The sequence below is a fragment of the Dipodomys merriami genome, unplaced genomic scaffold, assembly GCF_024711535.1.
Source record: "Dipodomys merriami isolate MVZ:Mamm:240054 unplaced genomic scaffold, mDipMer1.0.p SCAF_64, whole genome shotgun sequence".
In the NCBI taxonomy this organism is placed as follows: domain Eukaryota; kingdom Metazoa; phylum Chordata; class Mammalia; order Rodentia; family Heteromyidae; genus Dipodomys; species Dipodomys merriami.
This window is the reverse complement of record NW_027206224.1, coordinates 1,707,872-1,730,424: the sequence shown is the minus strand read 5'-3', so window position 1 is coordinate 1,730,424 and position 22,553 is coordinate 1,707,872. Positions and strand designations below refer to the sequence as shown.

The 22,553-nt window shown below is 42.5% G+C and overlaps 1 protein-coding gene across 1 annotated transcript in view; it reads left to right on the top strand.

Moving 5' to 3' along the window:
* Sntb2 (syntrophin beta 2) overlaps positions 1-21,861 on the top strand; it is a 75,927-nt gene extending 54,066 nt beyond the window's left edge. The window contains exons 4-7 of the mRNA XM_070004709.1: positions 2,532-2,674; positions 8,767-8,963; positions 13,310-13,494; positions 14,619-21,861. Coding sequence (XP_069860810.1) covers positions 2,532-2,674; positions 8,767-8,963; positions 13,310-13,494; positions 14,619-14,711 — 618 coding nt within the window. The 3' untranslated portion in view covers positions 14,712-21,861. The remainder of the gene's footprint in view (positions 1-2,531; positions 2,675-8,766; positions 8,964-13,309; positions 13,495-14,618) is intronic.
* Positions 21,862-22,553: the final 692 nt, after the last annotated feature.

The following is a 22,553-nucleotide window of genomic DNA, read 5'->3' as shown; positions in this document are numbered from 1 at the left end:
TTTCTTTCTTTCTTTCTTTCTTTCTTTCTTTCTTTCTTTCTTTTCTTTCTTTCTTTCCTTTCTTTCTTTCGCTGGTCCTGGGCTTGAATTCAGGGCCTTGGTGTTTTTTTGCTCATTTAGTGCCTTAACACTTGAGCCGCCACTCCACTTCTGCCTTTTTGGTGGTTAATTGGAGATTAGAGTCTCAGACTTTACGGCCTAGGCTGACTTCAAACTGTGATCCTCAGACGTCAGCCTCCTGAGTGGCTAAGATTATAGGTATGAGCCACCAGCACCTGGCTCATGGTAAAATAACTCAAAAATAATAAAATTAAAGAACTCAAAATTCCATGAAGTCACCAAATGAAACGCTTGTATTTCCTATAAAATCACTTTTAAAAAATATGCCAGGCACTGGTGACTCACGCCTGTTATCCTAGCTACGCAGGAGGCTGAGATCTGAGGATTGCGGTTCAAAGCCAGCCCTGGCAGGAAACTCCATGAGACTCTTATCTCCAATAAACCACTAGAAAACTAGAAGTAGCACTGTAGCTTGAGCTGCAGAGCGCTCGCCTTGAGCTGAAGAGCGCATGGACAGCGCCCAAGCCCAGAGTTCAAGCCCTACGACCGAGAAAAAAGAAAAAAAAAGAACTTTAGAAGCTGGCTGCAGGGGGGCTAGGAAGGTAGCTCAGCGGTAGAGTGCATGCCTTGCAAGCATGAGGCCCTGAATTCGATTCCTCAGCACCACATAAACAGAAAATGCCGGAAGTGGCGCTGTGGCTCCAGTGGTAGAGCACTAGCCTTGAGCTGAAGAGCTGAGGGATAGCACCCAGGCCAAAAAAAAAAAAAAAGAAGAAGCTGGCTGCAGGTGGCTCATGTCTATAATCTCAGCTAGTCAGGAGGCTGAGATCTGAGGATTGTGGTTCGAAACCAGCCCGGCAGGAAAAGGCCATGAGACTCTTTTTTTTAATTGTGAAAATACTGTACAGAGGGGTTACAATTACATGGGCAAGATAATGAGTACATTTCTTATCAAGCATTGTAGCCTCCTCCCTTGTTTCCCCTTCCCATCCTACCCCTGCCCCCCCATCCTACCCCTCCCCCTCCCCCCCTCCCCCCCCCCCCTCCCGCCCATGAGACTCTTTATCTCCATTTAACCACCAGAATACCGGAAGTGGCACTGTGGCTCTAGTGGTAGATTGTTCACCTTGATCTGAAGAGCTCAGGGACAGTGCCCAGGCCCAGAATTCAAGCCCCATGACCAACCAAACCCCCCCCCCCAAAAAAAAAAAAAAGATTTAGAGAATAAGTAATCACTTTTAGTTCTGTCCAATTCTGTTTATTAGAAATTTTGGAGAAGGGTATTGTGTAGCTAGGTGTATGTTAATGTGATGATGCTTAGACACAAACAAATTGAAGCCTTAACATTAATATCCCTTTTTCTCCAGCCAGACACTCAATATTAGAGCCCAAGGCTGCTTATGCTGCTACCCCAACCAAAACCACCAAGCAGCATTAGGACTCTGCTTAAAGCAAACAGTACCTTAGAAGTTAAGGCAGCAGGCAAACAGAATGACTTAAAATTCAGGCCTCATATTCTCTTGTGGTTGGAAAATATTCCAGATATATTGGAAAATATTGAAAACACTAATATGTATATGTGTATTGGACTGCAGTGCAAAATAGTACTTACTATAGATCTTGTTCACAAACATTTAAAAATTGTTGCTGTTTAGATTCTGCAGACATTTGATAGGAAGATTTTCTGTCCTACTAGTAGGAGTAGCCTGAGTTTCTACCTTGTAGTTAGAAGATGTTACTCTAGGTTTACACATTAAAATATTCTGAAACTATATTTAATTCTAATCATTAGATATAATAATTAGAATTAGAATTAGTGATAATTTTTTTAGAGCAGGGGAAAAATGTCTTCATTTGGTGAAGTCTGTACTGTAGTGTGAGCCCTTCCTTCCTTCCTTCCTTCCTTCCTTCCTTCCTTCCTTCCTTCCTTTCTTTCTTTCTTTCTTTCTTTCTTTCTTTCTTTCTTTCCTTCCTTCCTTCCTTCCTTCCTTCCTTCTTTCTTTCTTTCTTTCTTTCTTTCTTTCTTTTTCTTTTCTTTTCTTTTCTTTTCTTTTCTTTTCTTTCTTTCTTTCCTCTTCTTTCTTTCATTTTTTTGGTGGTCCTGGGGCTTGAATGTTGTCCAGGAGCTCTTTTGCTCACGGCTAGCCATCTATAACTTGAACCATAGCTCTACTTCCAGTTTTTGAGTAGTTATTTGGAGATAAGAATCTCATGAGGACTTCTGCCTGGGCTGGCTTCAAACTGCGATTCTCAGCTCTCAGCCTCCTCAGTAGTTAGGATTACAGGCTTGAGTCACCAGTGCCTGGCGAGCTTTTTCAAGTCCACATACCACCTTACACCTCCCAGTGAAGAATCCCTACTAGTGGGAAGCAACCTGTTTTTAAGTCAGTTGAGATGAGAAACAAGGAGATCCACTGGGCCATCACTATATATACCACTGTAGTAACTTCTGGATTTTACTGTTGTTGCAGGCAAAGCTGGATGGTGGAAGACAGCAATGGAGGCCTGTCCTCATGGCTGTGACTGAGAAGGACTTGCTGCTTTATGACTGTATGCCATGGACAAGAGATGCCTGGGCATCGCCATGCCATAGCTACCCTCTTGTTGCCACAAGGTAGGAGTAAAGGGGAAAATATACTCAAATCTCAAGAATGGTAAAGTGAATTCCATCTTCACTGCCAAAAACAGCATTTCAGTCACTGAGGTAGACAAAACCTTTCACAGCTCTTGATCATTTTGCAGCTCTAGTTTAGAATGAATTGTTTCTGACACTAGTTTTTTCATGTGTGCTTTTAAAATTTTGTTTTGTTTTTTTGGGGGTCCACTAGTGGGGCCTGAACTCTGGGCCTGGGCGCTGCCCCTCAGCTCTTCAGCTCAAGGCTAGCACTCTACCACTTGAGCCACAGCCCCACTTCCGGCTTTTTTCTTTTTGCTTATGTGGTGCTGAGGAATGGAACCCAGGGCCTCATGCATGCAAGGCAAGAGCTCTACCACTGAGCCACCTTCCCAGCCCCGCTTTTTAAATTTTGAAGCAGCTTCCTAACCATTGCCTTCAAGACTTGCTTAGTCATGGAGATAATGGGCTTTTTTCCCTTCCTCTATTTTATTGACCATGACTAGAAAACCACTGAAATTGTAGTTTCTAGTTACAGTTGTGACTGAATGGTGAAATTACTTAAACCAGAATGTGGTACTGAGGATAAACCACACAATATAGCCAAGATATTCTCTCATTTCTCTAAAGTAAATGCAGATAATTTTGATTCCGCCAAATAAACATTTATTTGACCTGAAGTAATAGAATGTTTCTAGCATGCCAGATGTGGGCAGATTAGAAGGGTAAAGAATAAATATAGATTTAGAGGGGCCAGGGTACTCACTCAAGTAATAATAAATGTAAGACTAGACAACATAGTCAAATTAGATTTTATGGAGACTTAAAAAAGATCAGCCAGGCATAGTGGCATATGCCTGTAATCCTAGCACTTGAGAGGCTAATGCCAAAGGATCATAAGTTCAAGTCCAGTCGGGGGTACATGTGAGCTTGAGGCTAGTCTGAACTAGCCTCAAGGAAGGCTCTGTCTCAGAGAGAGAGATTGGGGATGAAGAGGGGAGGGAAAGAGGGTCACAGAAGCTACACATTAAGAAAGAACAGCCCTAGACAGATGTTAGATCACTTTGTACAAAGCCCTGAATTTGCCCACCAATACCACACAAAAACAAAAATAAATGATACTTATTGACAGTAAGAAGAACTAGAAATACAGTGATTAACAAACTAGAAATGGTCTGTATTTTTTGAGGATAAAAGAAATAGAGGAAATTTTCCTGGTTTCTTTGTTTCATGTACTGGGTGTTGGTGCCTATAATTCTAGCCACACAGGAAGCTAAGCTCTGAGGATCTTAGTTCAAAGCCAGCCTAGGGAGACAAATCCAAGAGACTCTTAGCCCCAATGGACTAGCAAAATACCACAATAGAGGTATGGCTCAAGTGGTAGAGCTCCAGCTATAATCAAAAACACAGTGTAAGCCGGGCGCCAGTGGCTCACGCCTGTAATTCTAGCTACTCAGGAGGCTGAGATCCAAGGATCACGGTTCAAAGCCAGCCCAGGCGCTGTCCTTGCACTTGAGTATGCTCTACTGCTTGAGCCACAGCACCACTTCCGGTTTTCTAGTGGTTTATTGGAGATAAGAGTCTCACGGACTTTCCTGCCCATGCTGGCTTTGAAAGATGATCCTCAGATTTCAGCCTCCTGAGTAGCTAGGATTATAGGCATGAGCTACCAAGGCCCAGTGGCATAGAGCTTCTTTTAGGAGTGATAAAAACATGCTCCCTCAGCTGGGAAGGTGGCTCAGTGGTAGAGTACTTGCCTTGCATACATGAGGCCCTGGGTTCGATTCCTCAGCACCACATACACAGAAAAAAGCCAGAAGTGGCGGTATGGCTCAAGTGGTAGAGCACTAGCCTTGAGCTGAAGAACTGAGGGACAGCACCCAGGCCCAGAATTCAAGCCCCACGACTGACAAAAAACAAAACATGCTCACTCAAAATATGATAATGGTTGTACAGCTATGAATATAGAAGACAGCATTGAAGTAAATGGGTAAATTGTATGGTATGTGAATTATTCTGAATAAAAGTTTTATGACTAAAACAAAAACAGGATTAAATAAAAGGGTCAGAGACCAACCCACAGTGAAGAGTTTTATTCTTCCTCTTAAAGAATTGTGAGCACATTACTGAACTGTGCCAGTTTTCATTCTTCAAGTGGACCCAGTGAGATGGGGCGTGGCATTCACTGAGTTAATACTTGCAAAATGCCGAGACTGGTACTTACCACATTGTAACTGCTCAAAATAGGCTTACTTTAAATATAATAGTGATAATTATTTAATGGAAATTGTATCAAAGATGTGCATAGTTTTTTGTTTTTGTTTTGTTTTGTTTTGTCAGTTGTGGGGCTTGAACTCTGGGCCTGGGTGCTGTCCCTCGCTTTTCAGCTCAAGGTGAGCGCTCTACCACTTGAGCCACAGCACCACTTCAGGTTTTCTGGTTGTTAATTGGAGATAAGAGTCTCACGGACTTTCCTGCCCTGCCCAAGCTGGCTTTGAACCACAATCCTCAGATCTCAGCCTCCTGAGTAGCTAGGATTATAGGCATGAGCCACCGGCGCCTGGCAATGGGCATACTTTTTAAGATTGGCTTTGGTCTTTGTTAAAAGTGGAGCAAAGATTCAGCAGTTCTTACAAGTAGTCAACATTTATGTGAAATATGAGGAATTCAAATGTATTATTTGGACAACCTAGACATGAAAACCGAACTAGCCATTAACTAAGTGGATCCCAGCTTCTAATCCTGTTGTTTCTTTACCAGTTTAATTAATACAACAGCCCACATTTCTTCCTCCTTGTTCAGAAAGTACTGGCAGATTACAATCAAAGGTGACAGACAGGTGAGAGGTTTGGCTTTTCCATGTGGCCCTGTTGATTGGGTAGGGATGATGACAGAATCCTCACGGGGAGTTTAGCAAATCCTTTATTAACCTGAAGGGGAGCCTAGCCACTGAGGAGAGCAGGGGAGGAAGGAGACAGGGTCTGTCCTCCGAGTAAGGCAAGCTGAAGGGTGGTATGCATGTTATCTTAGTGCAGGGCAAAGAGGAGACTTGAGATTTGTGTGAGTAATGAGAAAGGGCTGAATTTTCTTTTTATTTATTTATTTATTTATTTATTTATTTAATTTTTTGGTATTGGTCCTTGGACTTGAATTCAGGGCCTGGGAAGTACTGTCCCTGAGCCACAGCTCCACTTTATCTTTTTGGTAGTTAATTGGAAATAAAAGTCTCACAGACTTTTCTGCCTGGGCTGGCTTTCAACTGCAGTTCTCAGATCTCAGCCTCCAAAGTAGCTAGGATTATAGACATGAACCAGTTGCATCCAACTGAATGTTCAGTCTCTGTATTTTTATTTCTAATACCCTAGAACGTATTCTTGTGAGTGAACAGAATAAAGATAGCATGAAAACATGTGAAAGGAAAAGACACTAAAAAAGATCTTGGGTGCTCACAATTAATTATAATTCACAACCTGATAGCATTGTTTGGTTGGTATAACATGAAATACAGTTTGAATTGATTGCATATTTACAGATGCTTTTTTTTTTTTTCTGTTCATCGTGGAACTTGAACACAGGGCCCGGGCTCTGTCCAGGTTAATTGGTTAATTGGAGAGAAGAGTTTCATGGCCTTTCCTTCCCCAGGTTGGCTTTGTTGAACCATGATCCTCAGATCTCAGTCTCCTAAGTAGCTAGGATTACAGGTGTGAACCACCAGTGCCTGGCTGTTTACAGATTCTTAGAAACCAAACCTTGTGCATGTGTTTATATGTACATGAGCATATTTGGCATTTCAGGCCAGTGAGAGATTAAATAAAGCATGGAAATGATAAGGGGAATTTTTATTTTATACATTTTGGGGGGGGGTTTCTGGCTGTGGGGCCTGAACTCTGGGCCTGGGCACTGTCCCTCAGCTCTTAAGCTCAAGGCTAGCGCTCTACTACTTGAGCCATAGCGCCACTTCCAGCTTTTTTCTTTTTGCTTATGTGGTGCTGAGGAATCCAACCCAGGGCCTCATGCATGCAAGGCAAGTGCTCTACCACTGAGCCACCTTCCCAGCCCCTATTTTATACATTTCTTAAAGCCAGATACATGACATGTGCAGAATACATACTGATTTTGTAGATGTTGTGAATTTGATAGTCTGGAACTTTTGACTGACAGAGAAAAAGACACTAAGGAAAATGTGGCTACTTCACAGTGTGGGAAACTGAGTGGCAGTGTGCTTATGGGGTGAAAGCTGCTAAAACGCCTTCCAATGAACTCATCTGGCCTCCCCACAAAAGGGGGGCCTTTGGCAATGTGTTCTAGCCAACCGCTGCTCAGCAGGATTCCAGCAGCTGGTTTGAATTAAATTCCCCCTGCCAAGGATTTCAAAATCAAGTATGAAGGAAAAAATTCTCTAGACTTTATATTTTGTAATGTCTCACTTGGGATTAGCATTCAAACAATATGGCATGGTAATTCTGTCTCTTTTCTCTATCTTACTTGGAACATATTGAAACTTTGTTTAACACTTTCAGGAATTTTTTTGTTTTGCTTTGTTTTGGTTTGGTTTTGGTTGTGCAGTTGAACTCAGGGCAAGGGTGTTGTCCCTGAGCTCTTTTCTCAAGGGTAGTGTTCTACCACTTTGAGCCAGTGCCACTTCTGGCTTTCTGGTGGTTAATTGGAGATACAAATCTCATGGACTTTTCTGCCCAGGCCACCTTTGAACTTCTATCCTAGTGCTCAGGAGGCAGAGCAGGAGGATCTCAAGTTCAAGGCCCATTTGGCCTCTTTAGCGAGACCCTGACTCAAAAACCTAAATGGAGGGGCTGGGAAGGTGGCTCAGTGGTAGAGCGCTTGCCTTGCATGCCTCAGGCCCTGGGTTCGATTCCTCAGCACCACATAAGCAAAAAGAAAAAAGCTGGAAGTGGCGCTGTGGCTCAAGTGGTAGAGTGCTAGCCTTGAGCTGAAGAGCTGAGGGACAGCGCCCAGGCCCAGAGTTCAGGCCCCACGACCAGAACCAAAAAAAAAAAAAAAAAATCTAAATGGATGAGGGGATGGAGGGAGCTAGGAAGGAAAGGAAGAGAAGGGAGGGAGGGAAAGGCTATCACTTAAGGAGATGATAAATTCCTATCTTTCAAAAAAAATTAGAATTCTGGAACTGCTTTGGATTTCTTACAGTGTCCTCACAGTTCATTCAGGTGTTCAATTATGTGAATTGATGTTCATTCACTTTTTGGAATATACCAGGGAATTTTTCTTTTATTGATTGTTAAAATTTGACATAGGATCTCACTTTGTAGTCCAGCCTGACCTCAAATTCATCATCCTCCTGACTCAGCCTCCTGAGTACTGGGATTACTGTGGTGGTGTGTCCTGACTCAGCCTCCTGAGTACTGGGATTACTGTGGTGGTGTGTGCCACAATAGCTGCCTGAATTTACCTTTATTCTTTCAACATTTCCTTTACAAAGACAATAACCTGTCTTGCTGTGGCACAAGTCAGCATACTTACCTAAAAACTGCTGGTGGCTTTTATAAGAATTTGCTTGGGCTAGGATGTTGGCTCAGTGGTAGAGTTCTTGCTTTGCATGCATGAGGCCCTGGGTTCGATTCCTCAGAACCACATAAGCAGAAAAAAGCCAAAATGATGCTATGGCTCAGTGGTAGAGCACTAGCCTTGAGCTGAAGAGCTGAGGGACAGCACCCAGAGTTCAGGCCCCACAACTGTCAAAAACAAAAAAACAAAAAACAAAACAACAACAACAACAAAAAACCAACCCTGGGGTTGGGAAGGTGGCTCAGTGGTAGAGCGCTTGCCTTGCATGCCTGAGGCCCTGGGTTCGATTCCTCAACACCACATAAGCAAAAAGAAAAAAGCCGGAAGTGCTACTATGGCTCAAGTGGTAGAGCGCTAGCCTTGAGCTGAGGGACAGCGTGCAGGCCCAGCGTTCAGGCCCCACGACTGGACCCAAAAAAAGAATAAATTTAAAAAAAAAAAAAAACCAACCCTAACAAACAAGAGTTTGCTTATCAGTGAGCCAAAATTCTGGCATTTCCCTCAGTTGATACAGTCATTACTTTTGATGTCTTCTCTGTTTGTGGTCCTAGGTTGGTACATTCTGGATCTGGATGTCGGTCACCCTCCCTTGGATCTGACCTTACATTTGCTACCAGGACAGGTTCTCGGCAGGGCATTGAGATGCATCTCTTCCGGGTGGAGACACACCGGGATCTGTCGACCTGGACCAGGATACTTGTTCAGGGTTGCCATGCCGCAGCTGAGCTGATCAAGGAAGTCTCCCTAGGTAGAGACACATTTCATTCTAAGACAATGACTAATTAGGCTTTATTTTATGTTATTTGTTTATTTCACTCTTTTTATTTTTAATTTTTAATTGTTATTATAAAGATGATACATAGAGCGGTTATAGTTACATAAGTCAGGTAATGAGTACGTGTCTTTTTGGACAATATCACCCCTTCCCTCACTGTCTCCACCTATAAGTTGTATAGTTCATTTTCAAGAGTGTCTGTCTATTGAGTAGGCTTTATTATAAAGTAAGACTAGCACCAGGAACAGTGGCATGTATAATACTAGTCCTTGGGAGGGAGGTGAAGGCAGGAGGATCTTGAGTTTGAGGATAGCCTGGGCTACAAGTTGGAGCAGCAAGACCCTGTTTCAAAAAACAAAAAAAGTGAACCATTGTTACCTGTGCCAGACTGGAAGTGTGCTACAGTATAGCAGTTACAATGGTGATAGTAGAAGGAAACCTGGTGTCCGGATTTTATAAGCAGTGTTCTAAGCCTCGTGTATGGCTGTAAGAATGTTCATGGTTCCCTACCACAACATTGCATTTTCACTGCCCAACATTTTAATATGCGCTTTAGTATAAGGATTCGGCTACTAGGAATTAGATACATTGACTTTGCAGTTAAGGTTTGAAAGCCTAAGATATGAATAGACACCCTTAACTATGAGCATTTGGTAAGCTTATAGCTATACAAAATAAAGGATTTGGGATAGGAGTTTCTTTTCAGAGGCTTGAAAATGTTTGGCTAGCATTTACTCAAGCACTTAGAAGAGAGAAGTTGGTATCTCTTTCCATTGTGGGGCGCCCTCTTGTGGCAAATCTCTCTGAATCATTTCATGTATAATATTTATATATACCAATGCTATACCTTTCTATATTTGCTGCTTTTTGCGGGGAGATGGGGAAGGTGCTAGTACTGGGAGTTAGAACACAGGGCCAGAAGTGGTGCTGTGGCTCAAGTGGCAGAGCACCACCTTGAGCTGAAGAGCTGAGGGATAGTGCCCAGGCCCAGAGTTCAAGCCCCACGACCAACAACAACAAAAATAATCTTAAGACTTTGGGGCTGGGAAGGTGGCTCAGTCATAGAGTGCTTACCTTGCATGCATGAGGCCCTGAGTTCCTCGGCACCACATAAGCAGAAAAAGTTGGAAGTGGTGCTGTGGCTCAAGTAGTAGAGTGCTAGCCTTGAGCTGAAGAGCTGAGGGGCAGCGCCCAGGCCCAGAGTTCAGGCCCCATAACTGACCAAAAAAAACCCCAAACAAACAGAACTCACGGCCTGGGCACTGTCTCTCAGCTTTTTTGCTCAAGGCTAGTACTCTAACCAATTGAGCCACAGCTCCACTTCCAGCTTTTTGATGGTTAATTGGATATAATCTCATGGACTTCCCTGCCCAGGATGACTTCAAACCTTGATCCTCAGATCTCACCCTCCTGAGTAGCTAGGATTATGTGTGTGAGCCACTGGACACTGGAGACCTGCCTTTTCATTTTAACAAGAGCTAGTGTCAGTGTGGCTAGGACTAAAATTGGGTTTTTTTCTGACTCCAAAGCCAATGCTTATATTCCCTGCATTTTTCTCTCAAAATGACTTACAGTTAGGACTAAATTAAACACATGAAGGACACCTCTTGTTTCATGAAATCAGCAAATATTTACTGTTTTTGGTTTTGGTTTTTGTTTTTTTTTGGTCAGTTGTGAGACTTGAACTCAGGGCCTGGGCGCTGTTCCTGAGCTTTTTCATTCAAGGCTAGCACTCTACCACGTTGAGCCACAGTTCTTCTTCTGGTTTTCTGGTAGCTAATTACAGATAAAAGTGTCATGGGCTTTCCTGCCCAGACTGGCTTCAAACCACAATCCTCAGATCTTAGCCTCTTGAGTAGCTAGGATTTACAGGCCTGAGCCACCGGCATCAGCATTACTAAGTATTTTAATATTTGCCAAGTGCTATGCTTTATAATGAGAAAGCTGAAAATAAATCAGTGTCCTTGGTCAAGTAACTATGAGAACCGTGTCAGATTGTTTTGTGTTATGAGCCTATTGATTATACTTGAAGAACTGGCTTTTCCTATGCACAGACACCAGAAATGCTGCCCCAGACTCCCTGACACAGTCCTGGGCAGACTTACTTTAAATTGCCCTGCAAGGCCCAGAAGAACCAAGGGTAACACAACAGTCCTGTGGCTGCCAAACAAGGGAACGGTACCAGATTTCTCTACTAAGAAACTGGTTTTGCAGTATTAAACGAATTTACACCATAAACTTACTATTAGGACTTTGTTCTCCATGGTAAACTGGTAACTACCACTTGTCTCTCTCCTTTACAAAGTAGGTAGATTGCTTGCCTACAATGTGCAAGGTCCCAGGTTTTATCCCCATCACTGCAAAAAACAAAAACAAACCCAAATCCAAAAATTACAATGAGTAAAAAGCCAAGTATAGTAGCTCACACCTGTAATCCTAGATACTTGCTTGTTTCAGAGCCATTCCTTCTGCTTAAATTGACCAAGCATAGCTCAAGTCTTATCCTTTTCTTTTTCTTTTTTTCTGGTACTGGGACTTGAACTCAGGGCTTACGCATTTTTCTTTCTTAGAGCCAGTGATATTCCACCATGCTTCCAGTCTGCCATTTTGCTAGATAATTGGAAATGGAGCTTCTCTGACTAATCTGCCCAAGCTGGCTTCAAACTATGCAGTCACCCAGGTCTCAGCTAGAATCATAGCCATGAGCTACCAGCACCCAGCTGTCCTTTCTTTTTTTGCGGGGAGGGAGCTCCGGTCGTGGGGCCTGAACTCTGGGCCTGGGCGCTGTCCCTCAGCTCTTCAGCTCAAGGCTAGCGCTCTACCACTTGAGCCACAGCGCCACTTCCAGCTTTTTTCTTTTTGCTTATGTGGTGCTAAGGAATCGAACCCAGGGCTTCAGGCATGCAAGGCAAGCGCTCTACCACTGAGCCACCTTCCCAGCCCCTCCTTTTCTTATTTTTGCTTTTGCTTTCTTGGTTGGTTGGTTGGTTGGTTGTGGGGCTTGAACTCAGGGCCTGGGCATTGTCCCTGAGTCTCTTTGTGTTCAAGGCTAGTGCTCTACCATTTGAGCCACAGTGCCACTTATGGTTTTTGAGTAGTTAATTAGAGATAAGAGTCTCATGGGGATCTTTTTTTTTTTTTGGCCTGGGCTGGCCTTGACTCAGGATCCTCAGATCTCAGCCTCTTGAGTAGCTAGGATTTTAAGCATGAGCCACTTTGAAACCCAGGGTGGCCTTGAATTCAAAATACTCATGTCACCTTTTCAGGTGCTAGGATTGCCTGTGTGATCAACACACTCAGCATCTTAGGCCATTTTCAGTACTCATCTTAGAATGCTGTGTGATCGCCAAGTCACAGCTCCTCATTTGTAGTGCTGCACTAATACAAATCTTTTCTTTCTTTCTTTTTTTTTTTTACAAATCTTTTCTTAAATGACAATGAAATCATCTTCACCATTCTATCATGATAGGAAACATTTGTTAGTGACCTGTCAATTCAGATAGCCCTTTTAAATGTTTGTCTTTGAAAAGACTGTAACTTCTGCTGCGTATAACCTTTACTTTGATAAACATTCTCTTCTTCCCAATAGCAGCCAAACCAAGTTACTGCCCCTGAAAGGCACCTCTGCCTTTGTTCGTTCTTCTTGCTCAGGGGAATCCTTCCTCTTCCTCCCAGCCTGTCACATTTGTCTGTTCCTTAGGGCCTATCTGAATTCTCCTCTCTTCAGGACACCTTTCCATGCCTTTGATTGGGGTTTACTCAGGTCCTGTACATTCTACCTTATACGTTTAGGGATGCCATGCTGATGCTTGTGTATTGATAAAGTCCTTAACAGCAGGGACTATGCCCATTGCTTCTCCAGTACTGCATACAGCTCACACACTTGCCAACTCAGTTGTCCGTGTCATGATTGTGACTTACTTGAGTCAGGGATCGAGGAGAATTAGGTAATTTTTGTTTTATCTGTCACTCCAGTCAAACACCTGTGGCTCACGCCTGTAATCCTAGCTGCTCAGGATGCTGAGATCTAAGGATCACGATCCAAAGTCAACCGGAAATGGAACTATCGCTCAAAGGGGTAGAGCACTTGCCTTGAGCGAAAAAGCTCAGGAACAGTGCCCAGGCCCCGAGTTCAAGCCCCACAACTGATAGTGAGCAAAACAAACCCAGTTTAGGAAGCTCCAAATAGGTAAGCGTAAAGCCTCATATATTTTCAAGAAAAGTTTTTTTTTTTTCTTTTTTGGAAGCTAGGACAACCCTTTTCTATTTAATTACTAAGGTAGAAACGTTATAGCTATGATTTTTGCCTATCTTTCCAGGATGCACCTTAAATGGCCAAGAAGTAAGACTCACAGTCCACTATGAAAATGGATTCACTGTCTCCAGGGAAAATGGAGGCTCCAGCAGCATTGTATACCGCTACCCCTTTGAACGGCTGAAAATGTCTGCTGATGATGGCATCAGAAACCTCTACCTAGATTTTGGTGGTCCTGAGGGGGAGCTGGTAAGGGTACTTCTGAAAACATGTTTACACTAATAACTAGTCTGCTCCTCATTGCTTTTACCTCAAGTAGGAAAGTATGGCCTGACATTTGACACTCATTGGAGCCAGGAAATTCTTCTTCAGTTTTCAAGATAGCATTTGAAGAGTAAGGTTTTTATCAAAAATAAGATACAAAGCCGGGCACCGGTGGTTCACACCTGTAATCCTAGCTGCTCAGGAGGCTGAGATCTGAGGATTGTGGTTCAAAGCCAGCCTGGGCAGGAAAGTCTGTGAAACTCTTTATCTCCAATAAACCACCAGAAAACCCAAAGTGCCGCTGTAGCTCAAGTGGTAGAGTGCTAGCCTTAAGCTGAAGAGCTGAGGGACAGCGCTTAGGCCCAGAGTTCAAGCCCCACGACCGGCAAAATAAATAAATAAAAATAAGATACAAAAAACAAGCTCACATCTGTAATCCTAGCTACTCAGCAGGATGATATCTGAAGATCACAGTTTGAAGCCAGCCTGGCCAGGAAGTCTGTGAGTTGCTTATCTCTAAGTAGCCAGCAAAAAGCCAGAAGTGGAGCTGTGGTTCAAGTGGTAAAGTCCCAATCTTATACAAAAAGCTCAGGGACAGCACCCAGGCCCTGAGTTCAATTCCAAAGACCCCCACCCCCCCAAAAAAAATTCTGTCCATTGCTGTGATCAGGTTTTAGAGGTAAGGGTTAACTATAGTTAACTATATCCTTAATTTATTGATGCCAAATATTAACTAACTGCTTGCTGAACTCAGCAACCTGATCCCAGATCTCCTGGTTCTTCTTGGCAGCTGTCCAGACTGAAGACCTCTGCACATAATCATCCCACAGCAATCTAGTCAGACAGTCAGAAATGGTGTCTATGGACCATCATGCTTCAGCTGAATCCACTGTGGTTTTTTCTGGGAAATACAGTTAGCATTAATGTTCTCCAGACAAGATATTCCTCTTTATTTTAAACACTACTTATAGTTCTAACTACCAGGCATGGTAGAACCCAATACCCACAGTGTCTCCTGGTTGCAGCTATGAAAGGTCATACCATCTAAATGTGTTTATTTTGCAAACTGTCTGTTTATGGTAGTGATGGCTGATGTCCTTTCTCCATAGGCCATGGACCTGCACTCTTGTCCAAAGCCAATTGTGTTCGTGCTGCATACTTTCTTGTCAGCCAAAGTCACTCGCATGGGACTGCTCGTGTGAGCAGCAGACGTCAGAGAAGAACCTTGGCTACCGCAAGAAGTATTTCCACCTCGCACAAATGAAAGCTCTGTGTTCTTTCCTCCAGTACAGTGCCTTCCCAAGGACCTGCAAATCACTGCTAAACCATAACTGGTTTAAAGAAAAGCCTACTTTTCCCAAGCCACCTAGGCCAGGATTTCTAGGACTCTAATAAGCTCCAAAATGAAGCTGTTGATGTATCTTCTCCTTTCATAATGTGGTTTACAAGTAATTAGGTTTATTTCCTGGTGGCTCTTTGTTTTCCCTTTTTGAATACCAAATAGCCAAGAAAGGTGTTTCTTTTCTTCTTATGTAGGATTTGTCTCAAGTTTAGCCTCTGTGTTTTATTCAGGATGACTGTTTCTTCCCAGGTGCTAGTGTGTAGCAGCCGTTGCTTCTTGGTCATTTCAGACAAGTCATATGGGCTGTAGGAGTCCACATCTTTACCTGTTCCTGCCTCTCTAGACAGTCCTTCAATTGCATCACCAAAGGGTTCTTCCCTCTGCCTTGGCTCTCACTGTATCTGACCCCTCCCATCACTGCCCACCTTATCACCAGCTCTGTCCCTCGAAAGTGCTAATCTTAGCACTCAGAACTTGCAAAATGCGATTTATCTTGCCTCTCTTCTTAGTGGTGTCCAAGTCAAAAAGCAAGTTGGAAAACATTGCTTTGAAAGAAAAAATTTGACTTCTTGTAGGTTTCTCTGATTTTATTTTTGGCAAGAGCCAGGGAATGAATGGTCTAAGGTTTATTTTAAAAGAAATCCTCATTTTAAGCTAAGCCATTTTTTATTGCTTACCAAATGTGCCTTTGGTTAGGGTTGGTGGAGCTTTATTAGTGGCTATTTTAATTACTGGATATCACTGCCATTTCAGGGATATCGTCTATCCTAGCTCTGAAAAATTATCCTTGAGGTGGGTTACTTTAATGGCTTCTTGTTTAGTGTGCAGATCTCGGAGAAAGATAAATCCAGCAAGAACTAGCTGATTTAAGGAGTTTGTGGGTTTGTGGGTTAGGCCAGCCTTTCAGCACAAATACGTGGGGCCTTTGGGCTGTGTGCACCCATGCAGGAGCCCCAGCCTTCCTCCCCCACAGCCCTTCAGTGGGTTAAGGTACTATGTGTGGCCAGGGTGATGAGGCTCAGTTACCTGCATTTTGTTCACATGGCTAAGGATCATCACTAGGACACAGTAGCAGTGAAATTGTACTTTTTTGTGGTCTTAGAGAATCATATTCAACTTAATTTTCCTAATTTTGGAGGCGAGATAAATAGTCTGAAAACATTTAAAATGGATCATGTATACAAACTCTCAGCTCTCCAAAGAAAAGTCTAGGACTAGCTCTCGTTTTCTAGATTTATCAAGAGTAGCACACAAGGATATGAGCATTACAGTTGGTGGCATTCCCGTGTGTGTGTGTGTGTGTGTGTGTGTGTGTGTGTGTGTGTGTGTGTGTGAGAGAGAGAGAGAGAGAGAGAGAGCTGTGATGTAAATTTGATTTGAACATAGACTGATGGAGGGCCATGCGGAAGATAGACATTCAGCCAACTCTGTAGTCCCACCATCATCCCCCAGCTGCCAGAGGTCAGGCCTCCGTCTGTGGTTATAGTAAGAAAATAAGTATTAACGCTCCAAAAATGAATGATCTGACTGGAACTGAAAATCTAGACAAAAACATTTTCAAGCATTTTTTTTTATGTGTTTGAAAATCCGTAAACCTAAGGTTGGTTCCATCTGAGACACACTCCCAATTCAGGGGGAAATGTTTTCAAGGTCCAGCCCTGATTTCTGCAAGCAGAATTTCACCAAACAGCAATCTCAGGAAAGAGAGCTTGTTGGCTTCTCTTATTATTAAGATGAGAAGTTGAACAATGCATTTGGGCTTCAGCAGTAAAGCCACCCGGTTGAAGCTTTCTGTGTTACTGTGAAAGAAGGTCCGAAAAGAGGTGTATGACAATGTGGGCAGGGAAGACATTTCAGCTGATTTTGCTCACATTTATAGACTGTCATGTATAACACTGAGGCCCCACAGGGGTTTAATATCATTTAAGACTTAAAGTGAGATTAAAATGTAGGAACATTCTCATCCATTAGCAAAAGCCCTCTGCCACTGTTTTATCTACTGCCTGTTCTACATACTTTAACCGCCAGCCTGTCACAGGTGGGCAAGGTTGTTACTCTGTGTGGGATTTTCAGACCACAAATGAAGTGCTTTTACGCGCGGGACACCTTGAAATGCACCTATTTTGTATTTAAATGCCAAAGTATGGCAGATCATTTTCAAATGATCTTCATCTTCAATGTTTCCTCTTTTTTATAGAGCCAGTTCAGTTGTCATTTTTCATTTTGAATTAGGGGAATTGCTGAGGATGCTTTGAGCTCCTGTGTAGAGAATAGAAAGGGGACTGCAGAGCTGTGCTCCTCTTCCATAGCCCAGCCCCCTTCCCGAACCGAGGCCTGGCTTCAGCATCCTGTCCACACTTATGCAGCCAGCTTCCCATGAAGAGCGCTCCTCCCCCTCCCCGCTCCTCCCCCTCCCCGTGCGCCTCCCCCTCCCCGTGCGCCTCTCCTCCCGGAACAGGAATCCAAGAAGGGGAAAAGGCTCAGCTTAGCTTGGCTTAAGTTTAGCTTAATTTAGCCTAGCTTTTCTTTCTCTTTTACTCTTTCTTTTCTTTCCTTTTCCCTTTCTTTCCTTCCTTCCTTCTTTCTTTTTTTTTTCTTTTCGTTTCTTTTTTGTCGGTCATGGGGCTTGAACTCTGGCCCTGAGTGCTGTCCCTGAACTCTTCAGCTCAAGGCTAACACTCTACCACTTGAGCTACAATGCCACTTCCAGTTTTCAGATAGTTTATTGGAGATAAGAGTTTCATGGACTTTCCTGCCCGGGCTGGCTTTGAACCTCGATCCTCAGATTTTAGCCTCCTGAGTAGCTAGGATTACAGGCATAAGCCACCAGTGCCCGGCCTACCTACCTTCCTTCCTTCCTTCCTTCCTTCCTTCCTTCCTTCCTTCCTTCCTTCCTTCCTTCCTTCCTCTTTCTTTTTTTTTCTTTCTTTCCTTTCTTTCCTTCCTTTCTTTCTTAATTTCTTAATTTTTTTCTTGTTGAGTCTTCTCCTAAAGTCATCAAACCATCCTATTCTGGAAATTGGTTTCTAATATTTTATTTGAAGAAATACTTAGATGTATGTTTATGCAGTATTTATTAGATAATTTTAGCTGTAAACTCTCCTACCTAGTAGACGGAGTTTCAGTTTAATAATGGGATCTGGCCAGGAAGTAAAGAATAGTACTTTAGATGGGTGCTAGGGTTCATGCCTGTAATCCCAGCTACTCAGGAGGCTGAGATCTGAGGATCATGGTTCAAAGCCAGACCTGGAAGGAAAGTCCATGAAACTCTTTATCTCCAGTTAACTACCAAAAAGGCCAGAAGTGGAGTTGTGGCTCAAGTGGTAGAGCACTAGCCTTGAGCAAAAAAGCTAAAGGATGGCACCCAATTCCTGAGTTCAAGTCCTAGGACTGGTACGCGCATGCGCACACACACACACACACACACATATCATAAATATATATATATTACCTTAAATGTCATTCACTTATTTTAAAGCCATGTCTTAGCACTTTTTCAGCTAGGGAAAGTCTGACCGTACCTGGTTTCATCATCTGAACTCTCACAAACTTTGTACCTGGAAATTATTGCATGGCAGGAAATAGAATTAATTTCTTTTCTATGTACATAAATAGAAAAATCTCTGTGACCAATAGATAGCTAACATTACTGTTTTCCTAACTTAGGCTCATAAAGAGAATAATAAAGCCAGTTAAAACTTTAATAGCTGACAAACCAAAATTTATTCTTAAAAAAGTGAATCTGTGTGGAATCTGGATAAGATTATGTTTCCCTTAGCCAGGTACTGGTGGCTCACGCCTATAATCCTAGCTGCCAAGGAGACTGAGCTCTGAGAATCACGGTTCAAAGCCAGCACGGGCAGGAAAGGCCGTGAGACTCTTACCTGCAATTAACCACCAGAAAACTGGAAGTGGCACTGAGGCTCAAGTGGTAGAGCACTAGTCTTGAGCTATAGAACTGAGGGACAGCACTCAAGGCCCAGAGTTCAAGCCCCATGACCAACAGCAACAAAAAAGATTGTTTTCCCCAGAAACAGATTTTGCAGTGAGTAGACAAAAATGTGAGATGAGTATATAGATTTGTTAAAACTTTGTGAGTAACAATCAGTCTCCTTTCATTTAAATGCATGTGATTATATTTGTTCATTTTCAACACCAAGGAAGAATATGTCCATTTTTATGCAAATTACCTTCTAAGCTGCTATGCAAATTATATTGTAGCCCTACCTGCTTAAAGAGTTAAACATTGTTTTACACTGTCAGGGAGGATCTTTAGACTTTCTCTGCTTTTTTGTATTTGGACACTTATTTTGAACTGTGTTTCTATTCTTTTCATTGGTTGTAACTGTTGATTGTACATAATGTTTAAACTATCCAAATATCCAGCTTCCGTTTCCACGTGGCTGCTGTGGGCACCGTGAGTGAAATGGCTGGTTAGAAAGCCAAAGGTCTTGTTCTCCAGCCCCTAAGGAAGAAGTAAAATGCCAGGTCACTTTGGTCTCAAAGCAAATTGCTCTCAACAGGTCTTAATATCTATGTAACTGAGACTTTTTTAAAATTGCCATAGTGCAGAAATGTTTAAGTTGAATTTGACTATAGTCATTTTCATTCTTTTTCTTCTCCGTTAGAATCTCTTTCAGTGAAATTCCAGTTGTTACATGGCTTTTCTTTTTCCCCTGTTGAAGATGGAAGGAGATGAGCCTGCCATGCTCCTGAGTCCTTATTTTAATTGTTTGGTAACTGCGCATTATTTTCACATACCGTCTTTAAAGAATGATAGCAGCAGTCTGCCTTGCCCTGTTTTTTTAAGCTGTCTCACTGCATTGGGTTTATAGACATTCAATAACTGTGTCATGGTAGTTATAAAACCCTATGCTATATGTCAGGTGGATGTGGTTTGGAGCAATGTAGTTATTCCTGTGCTATAATGATGGTAAGTAGGGTTTATTTTATGCTAATTCAACTGCTTGAGTGGCTGATATGAAATCCTTTCTCTTAAAAAAAAAATAGGGGGGGGGGTGGCTGGAAGGTGGCTCCACAGTGGTAGAGCGCTTGCCTCGCATGCATGAGGCTCTGGATTCGATTCCTCAGCACCACATAAGCAGAAAAAGCCAGAAGTGGGGCTATGGCTCAAGTGGTAGAGCGCTAGCCTTAATCTGAAGAGCTGAGGGACAGCGCCCAGGCCCAGAGTCATGCCCATGACCGACAAGACAAAAAAAAAAAAAAAAAAGGTCTAGGGTTTTTCCTTCAGTGGTAGAGTGCCTACCTCCTAGGCCCCAGGTCTTCATTACTGCCACCATAAAAACAGACCAAAAAGAAAACACATCTGCTTGCTCAGTGATATGTCTGTTTTGTTGAAGGACAGATTTTCAAGGTAAGGGAAAGGTACACTAAATAGTCACTACGTGTGTGTGCTTGAGCACACATGCCAGTACTGGGGCTTGAGCTCAGGCTTCATGCTCTCATTCAGCTTTGGCTTTCTATTCATGGCTGGACCATGAGTCCACTTGGACCACACCTTCACTTAAGCTTTTCCCTTGTTATTTGGAAATCAGATGGCAGATGGCAGGTTTGTAAGTGTGTATTTGATCAACACCTATTTCTAAATTTTGCTGATCCATTCATGTCCCCACTTAAACCTAAGCATCTCTAAATGAAATCCTTATGTGGTGGAATGTTTCTCCATTAATGATCAAAGTCAATTAAAACTTAGCAAAAATGTACTTATTCTAGAACAATCTAGCATTCAAATTCAATGAAAGAGACCTAAAGAAAATAAGAAAGGTTGGCTAGAGGCTTGGCTGAAGTGGTAGAACCTTTGCCTAGCAAGCCAGATGTCCTGAGTTCAAGCCCCAATACCACACCCAAAAGAGAATTTGTTAATTGAATTTCAGAAAGAAAAAGGAGAAAGAAAATAGGTTGATTGAGTTTGTTATAACTTCAAGAGTCCATTCCTGTCCATATTGCTTCCCATTCATTGCTAGGGTGAGTTTTTCAGGCCACATCTTTGGTGTTTGTGCAGAAATATCTGCACTGTCGGTGATAGGAATGGCGCTGAGAACATAGCTACGTGGCTTCCTTCTTCCTTTTCAAATGTCCTAGACTTGTGCACCAAAATTAGGTCATGCCTTTAGTGTCTTGGTCTTTACTGTAAGCCTGCCCTTTGACAATCAGGTGCTAATGATTGTATTTTTACCAAAACCAGCACATTAAGTATTGTCATATAAGTGTTCCTTCTAGGTTGGAAGAAGTGATTTTCTTCTAGCTCAATCATGTTTGAGTGGGTGTTAGTTCCATCTCTTCACCTCTGCTTTGTGAATTCATTGAATTTGCAGAAAGGAATGATTTGAAGTAAGTATCAGGTTTGCACAGCCCCTGGGCCCCATGAGCCTAATCCCATGTAGCCAGTCCGTCCACAGCACAGGACCTGGGATGAGTTTTGTGTCCAGCAAGCTAGTGTTGTGTTTACAGCTCATGGGATGAGTTCTACTTTAGAATACCTTGGTGCCCAATGAATATTTCCTTTTTGGCACCAGACCTGAGGTCTTGTAGAAGATAATGTGGGAAACCACTGCCTTTTGAAGACCTTTTTTGGCTAATCTGTGCAAACTATTACAATATTCATACTACTTGTGTTTTTGTTACATATGAATACTTGGTAAACAAGAATAATACTTCTGCAGATAATTAAGAGTATGTGATATTCTGAGTTTATCTGGTTGTTTTCTCTTTAGAATTACATATTTAAACAAGATAAATAAGATGTCTTTTAAAATCTTGTTTAAAATTTAACTCTGATTTTTCTGGCTTTGAAATCAAAAACCCATGGCATAAGGACAGGGCAATATTTGTGTTCTTAATTTTCACAAAAGCTTTATGTATACTCTATAAATATAGATGCTTAGACAACACTTCTTGAGTTGCACATCAAACATACCATTGTACATTACAATGAAACTTTGTAACTTAAGGGTATTATATATATATACATATAAATACATATATATACACCTTTGTAACCTTTATATTGTAAATAAAAAATTGCTTTTAGACTTGTAATTTTTTTCATTTTTTACAATATTGAAATAGTTTCAAACCCACAGGAAAAATCAAAATCAGCTCAAAGAACATCAATATCCCCTTTACCTATATTCCCCCATTGACATTTTTTACATTGTTCTAAGACCCTGTCTTGTCTTTTTCTAGCATAATACTCTATCACACTTAGAATTTCTAGTGTAGGGTCTGGGAAGGTAGCTCAGTGGTAGAGTGCTTGCTTTGCAAGCCCTGGGTCCGATTCCTCAGCACCACATAAGCAGAAAAGGCCAGAAATGGTGCTGTGGCTCAGGTGGTAGAGCGCTCGCCTTGAGCTGAAGAGCTGAGGGACAGCACCCAGGCCCAGAGTTCAGGCCCCACAACCGACAAAAAAAAAAAAAAAAAAATTCTAGTGTATCTGGGTTTCGTGATGCTTAGCTGTAATCCCAGCACCACACACATACAGTAAGGACCGACCCCAAAGTCCAGGCCAGCTCTTAGACTACAAAGCAAGTAGACTAAATAGTAAGACCTTGGGTCAAAAAGAGCAAGGAGGGGTGGGAAAGTGGCTCAGTGGTAGAGCGCTTGTCTTGCATGCATGAGGCCCTGGGTTCGATTCCTCAGCACCACATGAACAGAAAAAGCCAGAAGTGGCGCTGTGGCTCAA